Source organism: Mustela nigripes, chromosome 13, assembly GCF_022355385.1.
Source record: "Mustela nigripes isolate SB6536 chromosome 13, MUSNIG.SB6536, whole genome shotgun sequence".
In the NCBI taxonomy this organism is placed as follows: Eukaryota; Metazoa; Chordata; class Mammalia; order Carnivora; family Mustelidae; genus Mustela; species Mustela nigripes.
This window is the reverse complement of record NC_081569.1, coordinates 131,925,961-131,943,405: the sequence shown is the minus strand read 5'-3', so window position 1 is coordinate 131,943,405 and position 17,445 is coordinate 131,925,961. Positions and strand designations below refer to the sequence as shown.

At 39.4% G+C, this 17,445-nt stretch overlaps 1 protein-coding gene across 1 annotated transcript in view; it reads left to right on the top strand.

Annotated features, from left to right (window-relative positions):
- Positions 1–3,459: 3,459 nt before the first annotated feature.
- The window catches only part of RBM25 (RNA binding motif protein 25), a 57,200-nt gene continuing 43,214 nt past the window's right edge, over positions 3,460–17,445 (top strand). The window contains exons 1-3 of the mRNA XM_059373813.1: positions 3,460–3,648; positions 11,618–11,738; positions 16,459–16,508. Coding sequence (XP_059229796.1) covers positions 11,633–11,738; positions 16,459–16,508 — 156 coding nt within the window. The 5' untranslated portion in view covers positions 3,460–3,648; positions 11,618–11,632. The remainder of the gene's footprint in view (positions 3,649–11,617; positions 11,739–16,458; positions 16,509–17,445) is intronic.

Below are 17,445 nucleotides of genomic sequence, written 5' to 3'. Positions count from 1 at the left end.
TTAGCTCAGGTTTCTTCTGTGATTGTTTCATTCTTATCCCTACTACTAAGTTTAAATCCTTCCATTTTTAAGTTAAGTGAATAAGAGTCCCCTCCCTCAACCTCTTTTAGCATTATTCTTGCTAGATGCAGCAGCAGAGTGTAATGGTTGAGACCATGGAATTAGGAACTAGATTGGCTCCAACACTTACTGTTCTTATAACTTTGGGCAACTTATCCAACCTTCTTCTTCTTTTTTTTTTTTAATTTTTATTTATTTATTTGACAGACAGAGATGACAAGCAGGCAGAGAGGCAGTCAGAGAGGCAGGCAGAGAGAGAGGAGGAAGCAGGCTCCCCGACGAGCAGAGAGCCCGATGCGGGGCTCGATCCCAGGACCCTGAGATCATGACCTGAGCCGAAGGCAGAGGCTCAACCCACTGAGCCACCCAGGCGCCCCTTCTTCTTCTTTTTTTAATTTAAGATTTTTATTTATTTGTTGGACACAGGGAGAGAGCACAAGCAGGGGGAATGGCAGAGGGAACTCCCCGCTAGCTATAAGCCCAGATGCAGGAAAGCAGATGCTTAACCAACTGAGCCACCCAGGTGTCCCTTATTTAACCTTTCTAAGCCTTAGTTTCTAAACCACAACTGTTCCTACTTTGGTTGCTGTGAAGTTTAAAGTTACTGATATTTGGGGCGCCTGGGTGGTTCAGTGGGTTAAAGCCTCTGCCTTCAGCTCAGGTCATGATCCCAAGGTCCTAGGATCGAGCCCCACATTGGGCTCTCTGCTCAGCAGGGAGCCTGCTTCCTCCTTTCTCTCTGCCTCTCTGCCTACTTGTGATCTCTGTCTGTCAGATAAATAAATAAAATAAAAAAAAAAGTTGCTGATATTTATAAGATACTTAAAATAGTACCTGGTACAACATAAATACTCAATTACCAGGCTCTGATTAGATTCTAATTTTATCCCTGTGTTCTAAAGGGTCTGGCTAGGGTTAGGAGTTTACACCCAAACTACAAAGATCTAGAGTAGTGGAAGGATCATTCAGGAAATTTGGAGTACCATTACTAAAGGCAGGGGAATGGATGCAGGGTCAATGTAAGCAACAAATGCCTACTAAAAAAAGCTAGCAAACTTAAGACAACTCTTTTTGTTGTTGTTGTTGTTTTTATAAAAGTAATACATGAATTTCTATACAATGTTTCTAAAAAGGAAAGGGATACAGAGTAATTTGAAAAGATTTCTGTGTTCATGTTGGTAGTTGTAAAAAATAGGCACAATCTGTTTTTTTCCCTAAAGATTTTATTTATTTGACAGAGAGCAAGAGAGAGAACACAAGCAGGGGGAGTGGCAGAGGCAGAGGGAGAACCAGGCTCCCCACTGAGCAGGGAGTCCAATGTGGGGGCTCAACCCTAGGACCCTGGGATCATGACCTGAACAGAAGGCAGCTGCATAACCAACTGAGCCATCCAGATGCCCTCATAATCGGTGATTTGAAAAATGTAACTAGCATTTGACTAGCACTTTACTGAACAAAGTACTTTCACATGCATTAGTTAATTCATTTTTTTAATATATCACATCTTTTTTTTTTAAGATATTTATTTATTTATTTGAGAGAGAGACAGTAAGAGAGAGCATGAGAGGGGAAAGGGTCAGAGGGAGCAGACTCCCCATGCAGCATGGAGCCTGATGTGGGACTCAATGTGGGACACGTGCGGGACTTGATCTGGGACTCGATCCCAGGACTCTGGGATCATGACCTGAGCTGAAGGCAGTCGCTTAACCAACTGAGCCACCCAGGCACCCAGTTAATTTAATTCTTGCAATAGCTCTTGGGAATAGCTATTATTAGCCCTACTTAATGGTAAGGAAACCTAATAAGAAATACAGGTAGATGTAAATTTTACAAATGATAGTAATGTTAGAGCCTTTCCCATTATTCTCCCACAGCATTTTGTGTTCTGTTGGTACTCACATATAATGATTTCTTTAATTCAACAATTATTTATTGAGCATTTGCTATGTACCAGACCTTGTCCTAGGCACTACCATACGGCAGTGAACAAGAACGACAATCCCTAAAAATTTACATTCTAGTGGAGTAGGGAAAGACAAACCATAGAATAAGAAAAATACATAAGGGGTGCCTGGGTGGTTCAGCGGTTAAAGCCTCTGCCTTCTGCTCAGGTCATGATCTCAGGGTCCTGAGATCAAGTGCTGCATAGGGCTTTTTTGCTCAGCAGGGAGCCTGCTTCTCTTCCTCTCTCTGCCTACTTGTGATCTCTGTCAAATAAATAAATAAAATCTTTTAAAAAATAAAAAAAGTACATAGTACAGTAAGTAGTGATAAGTGCTATAGAGTAAAATTCGGTAGGAAAAGCAGATAAGGAAAGGGTGTATGTTTCAATTTTATACACGATGGTGTGTTTGTCATCTGCTCCGCGCTGTTTGCAGCTCTTCCCAAACAACAGTAAAATCTCACTTGCATTTACCTTCATACTCCCAGCACTTAGCACCAGGCACTCAGGGAAACAGTATTTTATTTTTATTATTTTTTTAAAAAAAGATTTTATTTATTTGACAGACAGAGATCACAAGTAGGCAGAGAGGCAGGCAGAGGGGAAGGGAAGCAGGATCCTGGCTGAGCAGAGAGCCCGATGCGGGGCTCGATCTCAGGACTCGGAAATGGTGACCTGAGCCGAAGGCAGAAGCTTCAACCCACTGAGCCACCCAGGCACCGGGAAACAATACATTTATATTGAAAAAGTGATAAGCCTTTCAAGAAGCGAGAGTTGGGAAACAAAGGCCTGGGAAAAGATAATGCCCCTAAATGTTCATAAATTGAAGAACCATTTGTGATTAGTTTATTTCCATTAATCTCGTTTTATTTCCGTTCATCTAGTAAGTGACCTTTTCGGCACCTTTACATTACAGAATGAAAGTTATATGAGACGTTTTTAAGGCCGTTTTAGGTATTTCAAGCATCCTCGGCCACCTCTTGGGCCCTACCAGCGCGCACAAGGGGTGGGCGCGTGCACTGGAAACTACCACGCCCTTTGCCGGTTAGTTCTTGGTATCAAGGGTAGCTGTTTTCCAGGGAAAGGTCAGCACTCGCCGTTTCCGCTGCGGTGTTGGGTAAGGCCCGGTCTGCAGGACGCCGACCCTCAACGAGCCACAGAGGAAGGCTGTAAACCCCGAGACCCACACTACAAAAGGTAAGACATTTCTAACAGCCTTTGCGCCGTGCGCAGCAGAACCTTGACCTCAAGATGGCGTCTCGTAGTCTTAAGATTTAATCAGCTCCAATCAAAAATGGCAGGGTGGGTCGTAATTTACAGCTCGAGCCTTTCTAGCCCCCACGAGGCGCTCCTTCTCTATGGTTATGCGCCGCTGCGTGGTGATTCAGAGCCAAAAGAGAGGACTATCTATACGCGTTCTTCTCTATGATCCGCCTCTTCACTCTCCCCGGCCGCAGTGCACGCCGGGCAAGAGGAAGACCTCCAGAAGCTCCCCGCGCAGCGCGGCTGTGTTTGCGGCCTGTGCGAGTAGGCGCTTCGGAACCAGACTCCCGGCGAGCGGCGCGCAGAGACCTCGAACCGGTGGAGCCCGCTGGTAACCTGGAGCCCGGAACACCGCGAAGACCGCACCGTTTCCTCAGCGGCGGGTGAGTTCACGCCTCTGGACGCGTGTGGGAACCGGGAAACCGGGTACCTCGGTTGCGGGAGGAGGGGAAGCCGGGGAGGCTGCGAAAGGGCCGGGGTGGGATTTGGGGGGTAAAGGGGGGGTTGGGGTGGGGGAGGGGACGGGCACGAGGCTTGGGTTTCTTCACTTCTCTAAGGCCTGGAATACCAGTGGGCCCATCTGGAGCCGGTGGAGGCCGGACCTACTGCCAGAGCTTTCCTCCTTGCATTGTCGCCCACTTTTCCTTTTCCCCTCCACGGTCCGCCCCAGAGTGAATCGCCTTGGCCCATTCGGGGCTCCACGTTTGCCACAAAATGATCCGTCGGCCCCTTCGGAGCCCTTCTCTGAGGCCCCTTTCTAACCCGAGCTTGCGGAGCCCTCCTGTAGATTTTCCGGGCCTAGGACACTCTTGCCCCAGGCTCTGCTTACGAGCCCTCGAGCACCCACCCTTTTTAGCGAGGTGCCGGGTCACCAACGGATTCCTTTCCTCTCCTCTTCCGTCATCCAGAGCCCGCCACCGAGTGGACTCCCTCACTCCCCCAACCCGAATTCCCCTAATGCCCACCTTTTTTAGCAGCCCCCCGGCTCTCTCGAGATTGTCATGAGGATGGTGGTCCTGCCCCCTTCCTCCTCCAGCTTTAATATAGTGAACTATATTCCCCATTCATTCTAGGCTGTGACCAAGTGCCACATTAAAAGGTGTTCCTTGTTTCTTACTCTTCTGTGGTCTTCCGTACTTTTTAAATACGTTTTTCGAAGTAGATCTCGGAATATGAAGATTATTTTGGAAGTTATGTAATGTGGATTTGTTTGGCCATGGAAGAGCCATTTTGGTACCGGGCAGAGTGGAGCCGACCGACAGGAGGGTAGAGATTGGACTAATCTAGTCGCGGACTGCTGTAGTATGAAGTATCCTGAATTAGGTAGTTGGCAGTAGACAATTTTTTTGTTGTTTCGGGGACTCTGATTTTTAGAGGATATCCAAAAACCTTCAGAGGCCTTGAAAGGCATCCAGTTGGTCATTGCTTCCTCATGATTCAAACAGATAGTATGCAGTTCTAATTAACTTAACTTTTCTTAAAGTCTTGGTTTTCTTCATCTGTAAATTGAGGATTAGAGTAGTATCCGCTTCATCGGTTATTGTGTTTGGGGACTGAGAAAAACATACCCCAAATCCTTAGAGCAATGGCTAAGTAACATAGTGTTCAGTCCAAGTTAACTGATACTGTTATTTAAGAGCCTAAGCGGGGACTCAACATTTCTTCTGCTGTATTCTGAATAAGTTTTTATAAATAAAATCAAAGTTAACCCTTAATGAGAAGTTTCTTCTTGGTATGTTGTTACTGGAGAGAGGCATTGTGATACAGTGAAAACAGCCTTTGGATGGGTAATTTCAGGATAGTGGGGACTTTGGAGTCCCCGGCCACTTACTGTTTTCCGTTGGGCAGGGTAGCATCTTCATCTGTAAATGAATAATGTATCTGTGCCAAGTAATTTGGGAGATTCCGTGGGATAACATATGTCGAAGGCTTTTGTAAACAAATAAATTGAAATGTTAGGTAATATTTTCATTAAATAATTGCTCTTTTTGGGGCACCTGGGTGGCTCAGTCAGTTGTGTCCCAACTCTTTTTTTATTTTTTTTTTAAGATTTATTTATTTATGAGAGAGAGAAACTCTCAAGCAGACTCCTTGGGGAGACTTCTGCTGAGCAGGGAACCCGCCTCGGGGCCGAGTCTCAAGACCTGAGATCAGGACCTGAGCCAAATCAAAAGCCAGATGCTTATCCGACTGAGCCACTCAGGTTCCCTGAGCCATCCAGTTCTTGATCTCAGCTCAGGTCTTGATCACAGGGTTGTGAGTTCAACTTGTTTTCCACCCTTGGTGGAGCCTACTTTAAAAAAAATCATCTCCTCGGGGTTACCAGATTTCCATTTGGGATTCCCAGAGTAGTTTTCCCCTTATTTATTTATTTAGGTATGGTTCCAAACTACTTCTAGGAAGAAAGTGTTTTTATTTTTCCAATGTTAAAAAAGAGGCACTTTATATTAATAATAGTTTGAGTTAAGTGTTTTTATTTTATGGTTTAGTATCTTTTTATTCCACTGTGGTAAGGCTTTTAAATATATATGTGTGTATATATATATATATATTTTAAAGATTTTATTTATTTGTTTGACAGACAGATCACAAGTAGGCAGAGAGGCAGGCAGAGAGAGAGGAAGGGAAGTAGGTTCCCTGCTGAGCAGAGAGCCGGATGTGGAGCGTGATCCCAGGATCCTGGGATCATGACCTGAGCGGAAGGCAGAGGCTTTAACCCACTGAGCCACCCAGGTGCCCCTTAAATATGTTTTTAAAATAGGATGAGTTCATTCTAACATTGGTAACAATTTCAGACCTATTACAAGTTTAGAATTTTCAAGTAACTTTTTGGATCACAGATTAGCTATATAGTTCTCTCATTTACGTATGGTTTAAAGAAAAATTATATTGACTATTTTGTAGCTTTGGAAGCAAAAGTAGTCATTGAGTCATTCAGTATCTTACAAAAACATTCTGTGTATTTTAATTTTGATAGTCTTTTCTGACAACTACCACTGCCATTCCTAAAAGTTTCGATTGAGTCCCCCTTAACGTTTTTGAATAGCTTTTTTCTGACCCTTTTTTTGAGTTTTAAAACTCCAGAAAAGAACAGTATTTTCACCACCAGAATTGTTGATACTACTTTTTAAAACCTAGTATGATTTCAGACTTCAAAAAAGTTTCAAGAACAGTAGAAAGAATTCTCAAATACCTTTTACCCAGATTCCCCAAATGATAACATTTCACAGATTTGCTTTATCCTCTCCTTTTTCTTCATAGTTTTCTTCTGAAGTGTTTTACCAGTAAGCTGCAGATGAGGTGTCCCTTAGTCCTTAAACACTTCAGGTATATTTCCTAGAATAAAGACATTTTCATTTTTAACAACAGTAGAGTGAACAAAATTAGGAAATTAATACTGATTCAATATTGTCTGATCTACAAGTCTTAATTGGATTTAGCCTGAAATTGCCCTGAGTTGGTATTGCTTTTCTTTTCTTTTTTTTAAATGATTTTATTTATTTGTTTGACAGAGATCACACGTAGGCTGGAGAGGCAGGCAGAGAGGTGGGGTGGGGAAGCAGGCTCCCTGCTGAGCAGGGAGCTGATGCCAGGACCCTGAGATCATGACCTGAGCTGAAGGCAGAGGCTTAATCCACTGAGCCACCCAGGTGCGCCCCCCCCCCCTTTTTAAAGCAACTTTATTAAGGTGTAGTTAACACACAAAATACACTCTTTGTAACATGTAATTTGATGATTTTTTTTGGTAAATGTTTCGAGTTGTGCATCTGTTACCCCAAAAAGGATTCCTCTCTTCCTTGTTGCATGCCACTCCTTGTTCCCACCTCAGCTCCAGTCTATCACTAATTTTTCTCTGTAGGTAGTATTGCTTTTTAATCATTGAAATTGGTAAAACAGCTAAGTGCAAATCTCAGAAAAAGATCAGTTCCCTTTTTGGAGACTTGACTCATTTTCATATCTCTGAAAAGTTTTCCTGCAGAAGAAATTTTTTGTTGATCAAGCATTTTCCATTCTTGAGACATGGAACACTTTTTCTTAGGAATACTTCCTGAAGACTTGACTTCTGTAGAAATTCAGTTTGAGAAATGATGTTTTGAAGGGTTTGTTTTGCTTAGGCTGGGGCAGGTATGTGAGGCCATTGTACCCTGCAGGCTGTAAACAAGTGTACAATGCATTCTATAGTCATGATCATTTATATTCAGTGTAGAGCCATTGAGCTGGCTGGCTGTGTAACTATATAATATCCTAAATTTGTTCTTTCAGAGCTAATAAAACCAATACATAGAACCTGACATAAAATTGGAGATAGATATTTGTTGAGTGAGTGAATGAGTTGCATACTCATTTACTAAGGAGAATCTGTTGGTTCATTTACCTCTTACCATTTGAAATTTGGCACAGTGTTGTGATGGGGTTAGCCACTGTATCTATTCCTGGTGAAATAATTTGTTTTCTGTTGGGATAAATTTGCAATGGAGGAATGGTTGTAAGCAGTAAGCAGTGTAGGAAAAAAAGAGTGATTTTAAAAGTGTAAAGAAGAAAAAAAAAGAAGAAATGCAGAATGCATGCATATTTTGAGTGATAAAGATAAATCTTATTTGCAAGGTTTTTTTTTTTAAGTTTTTTTAGATGGAGGAGACTAGATTTATTGAGATAAAATTTGCATGCAATATAATGAACCCATTTTAACCATTGTAATTTCAGTTAATTTTGACAAATGCATAATAAACCTGTATGACCACTGCCACGCTAGAGATAAGGAGCACTTGCATCATAGGTGCTTGTTTTTGTTACTTTGGGCCAAAAGGTTTCATGCCTACTGGGTAAAAATGCTTTGAGCGTTCTAAAAGTGAAATCAACTCCAAAGTGAAAAAATACAAGTATTTTTAAAGTTATTTAAGTCATTTCAGTGCTAATAGAATAACCTTTGCATTTCTTTTCTTAAACCTCACACATGACCCCTCCGCAGCAGTTGGCTACCTTCAAAGTACTGCATCCAGGATCTAACACTTTAGCCACTTCCACCTATTTCAGGCCACCCTCTCTGGACTGTTACTGGCAGTGGTCTCCTGCTTCTACCCTTGTTTTCCAGTCTTAACACAGTGGCCAGTGACACTGTTAAACTGAGTCAGGTCAGAAGTCTTTCAGATGTTTTCCATCTCATTCATAGTAAAAATCAAAACCTTTACAGTGGCCTACAAAGTACTGTAGTCTCTGAATCCCCTCCCCCAAGTAATCCTTGGTTGGCATTTATCTTTGACGTTCCTCAGAAGTACTCTGTTCCAGCTCTTGGCCTTGCTTTCCTCCCATAAACACTCCATGCCCACCTCAGGCTCTTTGTATTTGCTGTTCACTGTGCTTCTGCCTAGGCCCCTTTGGAGTCTTTTTTGTTCAATTTGCCTACTGTCTTGGTGAGGCCTGACCACCATATTGTAGTAGTTCCTAGTCTTTTCCCTACTTTATTCTGCAAAGTACTTACCAACTTTGAATCTCTGTATAATTTGTAGTGAGAGTATTACCGTTTATCAACCGTAGATAAAAACTGATAAACTTTGCTTTTGGTTATAAAAGTTTATTCTCATTTTCACATGTGAAAACAGAAGTTCATTTTGTAAAAAGTATTGATACTCTCATTTTAGGATGCTTAAAATGAACATTAATATTTATCAGTGATCACCAGAATTGTAGTTTTCTGGCTACTGGAGGGACCATTATCTTACTAAGAATACCTTCACTTTTTGAAGCTCGCCTGTGAATAAGCAAGTTGTGAATGGTGCTAAATGAAAGGGCCATAGAACACAAAAATTAGAAGTGAGTGGAATGGATACATTGGCATAAACTAAGACATAATCTGGTTAATTTGTACAGAATGAATTATACATTTAAAAGTCATGAAATAGAATTTAAACACCAAGAGTATAGGTCTTAAAAAATAATACTTACAGCTAATATTTGACAATAAATGATTCTGGAGATGAATTCATGCTCCAATCTTTGTAAACATTTTGAGGCTAGGCACTGGGTCATTGCTAGCATAGTATTGGCACATGGGAGCTTCTTAATAAATCGGTTTACTGATTCATTCATTCATTTATTTATTCAACAGGTATTAATATCAACTGCCCTCCTAAGAAAGTGCTGAGATAGAGTATTATAATGATAATAGAAGAGTTTCTGTAAGTAGGACAGTAGCCCTCTGTTAAAAGGAGATACACTCCTGCCCCTTTTATATAGAATATTTGTTTTTGTTTTTGGGCAAAAAGTTTTATAAAAAGATTATTTAAAAATTCAACACTTCTACAGTCATTAATTATTTGCATTTTTCCTTTTTAATTTATGCATTTTTCCTTTTTAATTTATGCTGATACTTAATATTTTAAAGTATTTGCAATAACTTATTTTCTAAGTGTATGAAATCCTAGGAATTTATTTTATTTGTAAAGCTTTCTTTGTATTTTAAGTGTACTGTGTTTTCTGAAATTGAAGTTTAGATTTTACAGACTATTGTATTATCCTAACTAATTAAGTCAAAAGAACACTGAGGAAGAACAGCTCTGAGTCTGAAGGACATGCTTTTCTAAGACCATTTTAAAGAAATGTCTAATAAACAGGTAAAAAGATACTCAATCTCCGTAGTGATTAAGGAAATGTTCATCGACGTGAGCATTTTTTTTTTTTTTTTTAACCTGTTAGGTTGTTATAATTTAAACACTGATTGATTCTGGCAATGGTGGGGATCTGAGCAAAGGGCATTCCCATACATTGGTGGTGGGGATACAGATTTGTACACTAGCTTTGGAGGACGACTTGGAGGTAAAGTGTAGATACATGTAGTACTAACAATAGAATTTCTTGCACAGTGCATAGGTTTATATGTCCAAGAATGTTTAGCATTATAAGAGGCAAAATGTTGAATCAACCATCCATATTGAATAAATAATTATTGTATGCCTGTATTATAGTAATTTACTGCATTATAAAGATTGGAATAGAAGTTAATGAACTGATACGAAGAGATGTTAATGATAATTGAGGGAGAAATGCACCTAACAATATAGTATGATTATATTGTTTGCAGAAAAACACAAATAATTATATATTAGTTTGTGTATAGAAAGGTATTTAGAAGAATACAACGATATATACCAAACTGTTGGGATTAGGGGGCGAGGAAGTGGAAGACATGCACTTTTTATCTTCTCTCTTCTGAAGGGTGAGTAAATCAATGTATGAAACACAAAAAATAGTAGAGACAGATGTTCTTTAAAAGCTTCAAACAACTCTAGACTCCTTCAGTTACAAAGAGTATGGGGGGAGTTTTTCCTAGTGTCTGACAGATATATCTCCTGTTGATCAAATCACTGCTATTTAGTGCCATCACTGGTATGAGATCACTTATTTTGGCTCCTTTTTAAAGTTGGTGCATGGAATCTTCCCAGGACATCCTAATGTAGTTTTTTTTTTTACTTTTTCTAATAGTTTTGGACACTCAGGTATGTTGATGAAACTATAAAATTTGGTGGTAAGGGAGTCTTAAAATATTTGTTTAAAGGACAAAATTAAATTTATTTTGAGTAGTAATATCACAAACCAAATAAAACAGTTCACTGTATTCGTGTATTAAAAAAAATTAGCTTCTAAAAAAGAAAGTTAGCTTCTGATTCTTGAATTCCATTCATTCATTGAATATCATTCAAGAATGGTTAAGAGGTTTGCTTTTAAGTTTACCACAAACTAGGACATTTTTCTTACTGTCACAATTTGTATGTTCTCTCTATATCTGAGTGGTTAGTACAGATTAGTATGTGACCTTCTTTCAGGAGGTTTCTTCTCTCTCAGGTTTATAGTTCACTGAGACATTCATTTGTCCTTGAGGAACTGGCCAACACTGAATCAACAGATACTGTGTAACTTTGTACATTTAATTTTCAAGGTGCTGATGTATGTAACAAAAATGAATGCCTCAGAACATTTAAAGCAAAAAACTGTTAGATAATTTTCCTGGATTCTGAGTTTGGTTTAAAAAAAAAAAAAATCATTGATGTTTGGTATTTAGTTTTTGGATATTAACTGAACCTCAAAATTTTTTTCTTCCTTTATATGTATTCCCATATGATTGTAGGAGTCTATCCTGAATTTAGATCGTGTACATTTTGGGAACTTATTTTAGAAAAGATCTAAGTTTTAAAAAATTCTCAATGGACAGACAGAGAAAAGAGGGTCTTTGCCAACTCCTCTGGGTAAGAAAACTTTAGAATTTTGCAGATACTCTAAAAATGAAGGCCAACAAACCAGGCATATCAAATTGCAAAGTTTTCAAATAAAATGATTTGTCATGATTTTTTTCTTTAGACCGCTGCAGTAAGAATGTCTTTCCCCCCTCATTTGAATCGCCCTCCTATGGGAATCCCAGCGCTTCCACCAGGGATCCCACCCCCACAGTTTCCTGGTTTTCCTCCACCTGTACCTCCAGGTAAGTTTGTGGATACTGTTATTTTTAACTGTACTTTTGTCATTATACTGGTAACTTTAGGAAAATGGTATGTACGTGACTGTGTTTTAGAGTAAAGATGTTGGCACACTTCTGTAAATGTGATACCTTATTTTCCTGTGACAGTACTTTTCATATCTGGCTGAGTATCAAATTCATCTGTGAAGATTTTTCAAAAAGACCTTTATTTAAAAAGGAAATGCGTATTCCAATAAATACATACTAATTTGTATGATTCAGTAGTTAAAAAGGTATACATACAGTGAAAGATTTTGCTCATATTTCCACATAACCATTGTTACTATTCCCTTACAAAGGAGGGAAACAAAACAGGTTGGTTTCTTTATCCTTTCAGATAGTTTTTAATGTACATTACAAGCTGCTGTAAGTATGTGTGTGTGTGTTTTTTGTCTCCCTCATAAAGAAAGATGGAGAGCATGCACGAATGTGAGCAGGTGAGCCGGGAGGGAGGGGCAGAGGGAGAGAGAATCCTAAGTAGGTTCCACACCCAGTGCAGAATCTCACACAGCGCTTGATTATATGACCCTCAGATCACAACCTGAGCTGAAATTAAGAGTTGGATGCTTAACTTACTGAGCCACCCAGGCTGCCCCTAAGTACACTTTCATCCACTGTTTTACTTTTTTTCTTTCCAAGATTTTATTTATTTAGGGGCACCTGGGTGGCTCAGTAGGTTAAAACCTCTACCTTCGGCTCAGGTCATGATCCCAGGGTCCTGGGATCGAGCCCCACATCTGCCTATCTGCTCAGCAGGGAGCCTGCTTCCCTTCCTCTCTCTCTGCTTGCCTCTCTGCCTACTTGTGATCTCTGTCAAATAAATAAAGAAAATATTAAAAAAAAAAAAGTTTATTTGACGATACAGCGAGAAAGGGGGAGTGGGGAGGGAGAAGCAGACGTCCGGCAGAGTAGGGAGCCCAATGTGAGGCTCAAGTCCGGGACTCTGGGATCATGACCTGAGCTGAAGGCAGATGCTTAAGGACTGTGCTACCCAGGAACCCCCAATTTTCTTTTAATGCAGATGTATAGCAGCATCTATCTATGTGTATATATCTATCCATTTATTTATCTATCTATACACACACGTTACACACACACACTATTTGCTTCTTGCTTTTTTTTTTTTTTTTTTTTTTTAAGATTTTATTTAATTTATGTGGGAGAGAGATCATGAGCAGTGGGGAGGGGTAGAGAGAGAAGCAGACTTCCCACTGAGCAGGGAGCTCGATGTGGGGCTCAATCCCAGGACCCTGGGATCATGACCAGAGCTGAAGCTAGACACTTAACTGACTGAGCCACCCAGGTGCCCTGCCTCTTGCTTTTTTATGTTTGACAATACATCTTGGAGAGTTTTCCAAATTACCATATAAAAAATTCCTCTCTCCCGAACTCTCAGGAAAAAAAAAATTTAGGTTCCACTCCCATTCACAGATTCAGATCCTCAGATATTGGAGCCCAGGAATTTTTTTTTTTTTTAAGATTTTATTTAATTTAGGTGGGAGAGAGATAGAGATCATGAGCGTTGGGGAGGGGTAGAGAGAGAAGCAGACTCCCTGCTGAGCAAGGAGCCCGATGCGGGACTCCATCCCAGGACGCTGGGATCATGACCTGAACCAAAGGCATTAGCTTAACCGACTGAGCCACCCAGGCATCCCAGGAATTTTTATTTTTAGAAGTTAACAGTTTTTAACAGGGGATTCCTAAAGATCTATTTAAGCATAGCTCAGAGGACCCACATATGAGAACCATTATCTTAAGGTACATAATTAACATTGCTTGGCTTAGGAGAACAAAGGTTTTTCCTTAGGTTTATGGGTGGTAGTTAGATATTTTTATATTTTAGTGGGACTGAAAACATTTGATACAAAATCAATTTCCCTTCCAAAAGACCACATTTAAGAGCTGTTCTTAATTTGTATGTTAAGCTCCTCCCCCATGTAGAACCTGTGTAATTCAGGCTGAAATCAGTTAATGCTCCTGTAAATCATCCAGAAATACTTTGGGGAAAGCTGTACATCAGAGACTTATTTTTAACCTTTGGATGATCTATTTGAAATTACAGTGTTTTTCTAAAGAGCTTGATTCTTGAGAAATCAACAGTACTTTGAAGTTGACTCTTAAGATGGATTATTAATTCATAACACATATATTCTAGAGGCTCAGCTTTGGGGCCCTCCTACTCCTAGGTCAAGTGTATGGCAGTGTTGGAGTAGGTGCGAAAAGCCACAAGATAAACATGGCAGTGTTTCTGGAGTATTATTTAACACTTCAGGAATTCGGGGGTAAATCATACTTTTAAAAGTTGGAACAAATACTTACGCATATATATGGAATAGAATGCAATATTTGTACAAATTTTTAAGACATTTATGCTTGTAGCAACTCGTTGTATATCTTTGGTAATTATGGATGTGTATTTGTTTCCACCTGCTACCAGGAGTATAGGTTGAAATATGTATTTAAATTTAAATAAAATAAAAGATAAAATTTTAAATTAAAACCAGTTTCGTATTTCGTGGACCAGTTGCTGAATTTTAGTCGTAATTTAGCTTTACTGTAATGTACTATATAAAGGAATTTCTGGTGAATAGGGTGATTGAGAGAATAATGTTAACAAGAAACTGAATAAAGCTGTCAACCATCTAACAGATTAGTAACATAGGAACAATAGTGTCCAGAGCCATTTTCATTTAGGTAACAATTTTGGGGCGGTTCATATACCCTGATTTTGTTCATAGATTTTTAGTCTCGTAAGAAGATCTATGGGCCCTTAGCTGGTAACCATGATACTTTTTTTTTTTTTTTAAACAGAACCCTTATGTTATGGTTTCATAGGGAAGAATAGTTTACTTTTTATTTCTTTGTGAAGAAATTTAAGGGATTGGGAATGAACTTAATCACTTATTCAGAATCAGGAAAGGTGACCGTGAAAAAGCAGTGCCTTAAGTTCCTTCCTGATTGGTTGGTTTTATAGAAAAGATTTTGAAGGCTTTTGAATTTGTGTTTTTATAAGATTTTCTTTATTTGACAGACAGAGATCACAAATAGGCAGGCAGGCAGGCAGAGAGAGAGGAAGGGAAGCAGAGAGCCCGATGCGGGGCAGGATCCCTGGACCCTGAGCCTGAGATCATGACCTGAGTGGAAGGCAGAGGCTTTAACCCACTGAGCCACCCAGGCGCCCAAGTTAATTAAAGTTTTATTGGAAAATAAATGGATAATGTTAAATGTTTAAGAATTTATTATCAGTCTTAGCTGGAGAATTCTCTTAAATTGATGTTAAATTTGAACTGAAGAGAAATTTCAGAACTTCTTGAGATATACTTTTAAGAAAGCATTTTAAAATTTATATTAGAAAAGTTAGACAAATCTTTCACTGATTTTTGCCCTTATTGCGTTCTTCTTAGTGCTCAGATGGCAAGATGATTTTGTTAGTTATATACACAAGAACACTCAATACAGTGGACCCTGGTTGGTAAACAGTGTAGTTGAAAACAAAAATGTAGATATTACTAACCCATTGACCCCTCTATTTTTGTTTTATTTTAAATATTTATTTCTTTGTCGGAGAGAGAGCAGAAGCAGGTAGAGTGGCAGGCAGAAGCAGAGAGAAGCAGGCTCCTCGATGAGCAAGGATCCCGATGTGGGGCTGGATTCCAGGACCACGACCTGAGCTGAAGGCAGCCATTTACCGATTGAGTCACCCAGGTGTCCCCCATTGACACCTCTTAAAACCCTCAGTGCATCCAACAGATGATTGTCTTACAGATTTTCTTTGACACTGAGATTACTGGTCATATTTTTTGCATTTAAAAAAATTTTTTTTGAATTAAAAATTTTTTTTTTATTAAAGATTTTATTTATTTATCATGGTGGGGGGAGAGCGAGCACAGGCAGACAGAATGGCAGGCAGAGGCAGAGGGAGAGGCAGGCTCCCCGCCAAGCAAGGAGCCCGACGTGGGACTCGATCCCAGGACGCTAGGATCATGACCCGAGCCGAAGGCAGCTGCTTAACCAACTGAGCCACCCAGGCGTCCCAAATTTTAAAATTTTTTAAAAAAGATTTTATTTATTTGAGAGCGAGAGCATGAGAGGGAAGAGTGTCAGAGGGAGAAGCAGATCCCATGCTGAGCAGGGACCCTGATGAGGGACTTGATCCCAGGAGTCCAGGATCATAACTTGAGCTGAAGGCAATTGCTTAACCAGCTGAGTCACCCAGGCACCCTGATTTTTGTTTTTATTAAAGAAACAGCAATAACAAGATTCTTTTAAGGTTTCTAGATTAATTTCTCATTGGATACTTTTTTTTTAACTTTTAAAGGATTCATTAATACAGTGTTTTCTCATTAGTGAATCTGTATTTGCATAAATTACTGGTTTTCAGGATGTACTGAATCAGATGAACAGGAATCAGTATCTGTCCAGATTTTTAAACTCCTGAGACAGAAGTATGCTGTAGTGGTAGTCTTCTTGCTTTTAGAATAGTTTTTTGTTGTGTAAGTTTACATAGACCAGCCTGTACCACATTGCTTTTGAAAATAGGGCATTCATCAATAATCTAATTTTCATTAGTCATATGTTTCTACTTAAATTAACTGTGAGTGAGGATACCTCTTTATGTACCATGTAATATAGAATATAGTCATATTTACTTATATTCATAAGATTTAATGTGCTTTTTTCTTAGGGACCCCAATGATTCCTGTACCAATGAGCATTATGGCTCCTGCTCCAACTGTAAGTATAATTATAAGGAAGAAGGAGATACCGTAGCGCTACTACATTTATTTATTTATTTATTTATTCAAAGATTTTATTTATTTATTTATTTATTTATTATAAAGATTTTATTTATTTACTTGACAGAGAGAAATCACAAGTAGATGGGGAGGCAGGCAGAGAGAGAGAGAGGGAAGCAGGCTCCCTGGTGAGCAGAGAGGCCCATGTGGGACTCAATCCCAGGACCCTGAGATCATGACCTGAGCCGAAGGCAGCGGCTTAACCCACTGAGCCACCCAGGCGCCCTTTATTTATTTATTTGACAGAGACACAGCAAGAGAGGGAACAGAAGCAGGGGGAGTGGGAGAGGGAGGAGCGGGCTTCCCGCCAAGCAAGGAGCCTGATGTGGGGTCCAGTCCCAGGACCCTGGGATCATGACCTGAGCTGAAGGCAGATGCTTAAGGCTTAAGCCACCCATGTGCCGCATGTTTAGTGCATTTAAAGCTTTAAAAACAAAACAAAAAACAAAACAAAAAAAAAACCTAATACATTATTTTTAGTATTTAGAAGAATAATAGGGAGAGCATGTATATCGTATTACTTGAGTATCATTTTCACTCAGCTATGCATATTATACAATTGCCTTTAAAATAGGGTCCTTAAAAAAAATAAAATAAGGTCCCTAAACAGTTTATGATTTACCTTAGATTCTCTAGACTCTTCTTATACTTGTTATATTAGATTTAGTTCATTGGGTCTTTTATCATTCCCTATTCTTGTCTTGGTCCTGGGAGATAGAATGATCAAGGCACGTTTAATCTCATAAATAAAAAAAAGAAAAAACTAGAAATGATCCTTATAGAAACTTAAATTTTGAAGTGAAATTTGTGTTGAATGTATTCCATTCTTTTCTCTCGTCTACCTAAATTTTTAGCCCCTTCCAAACTATTTTTTT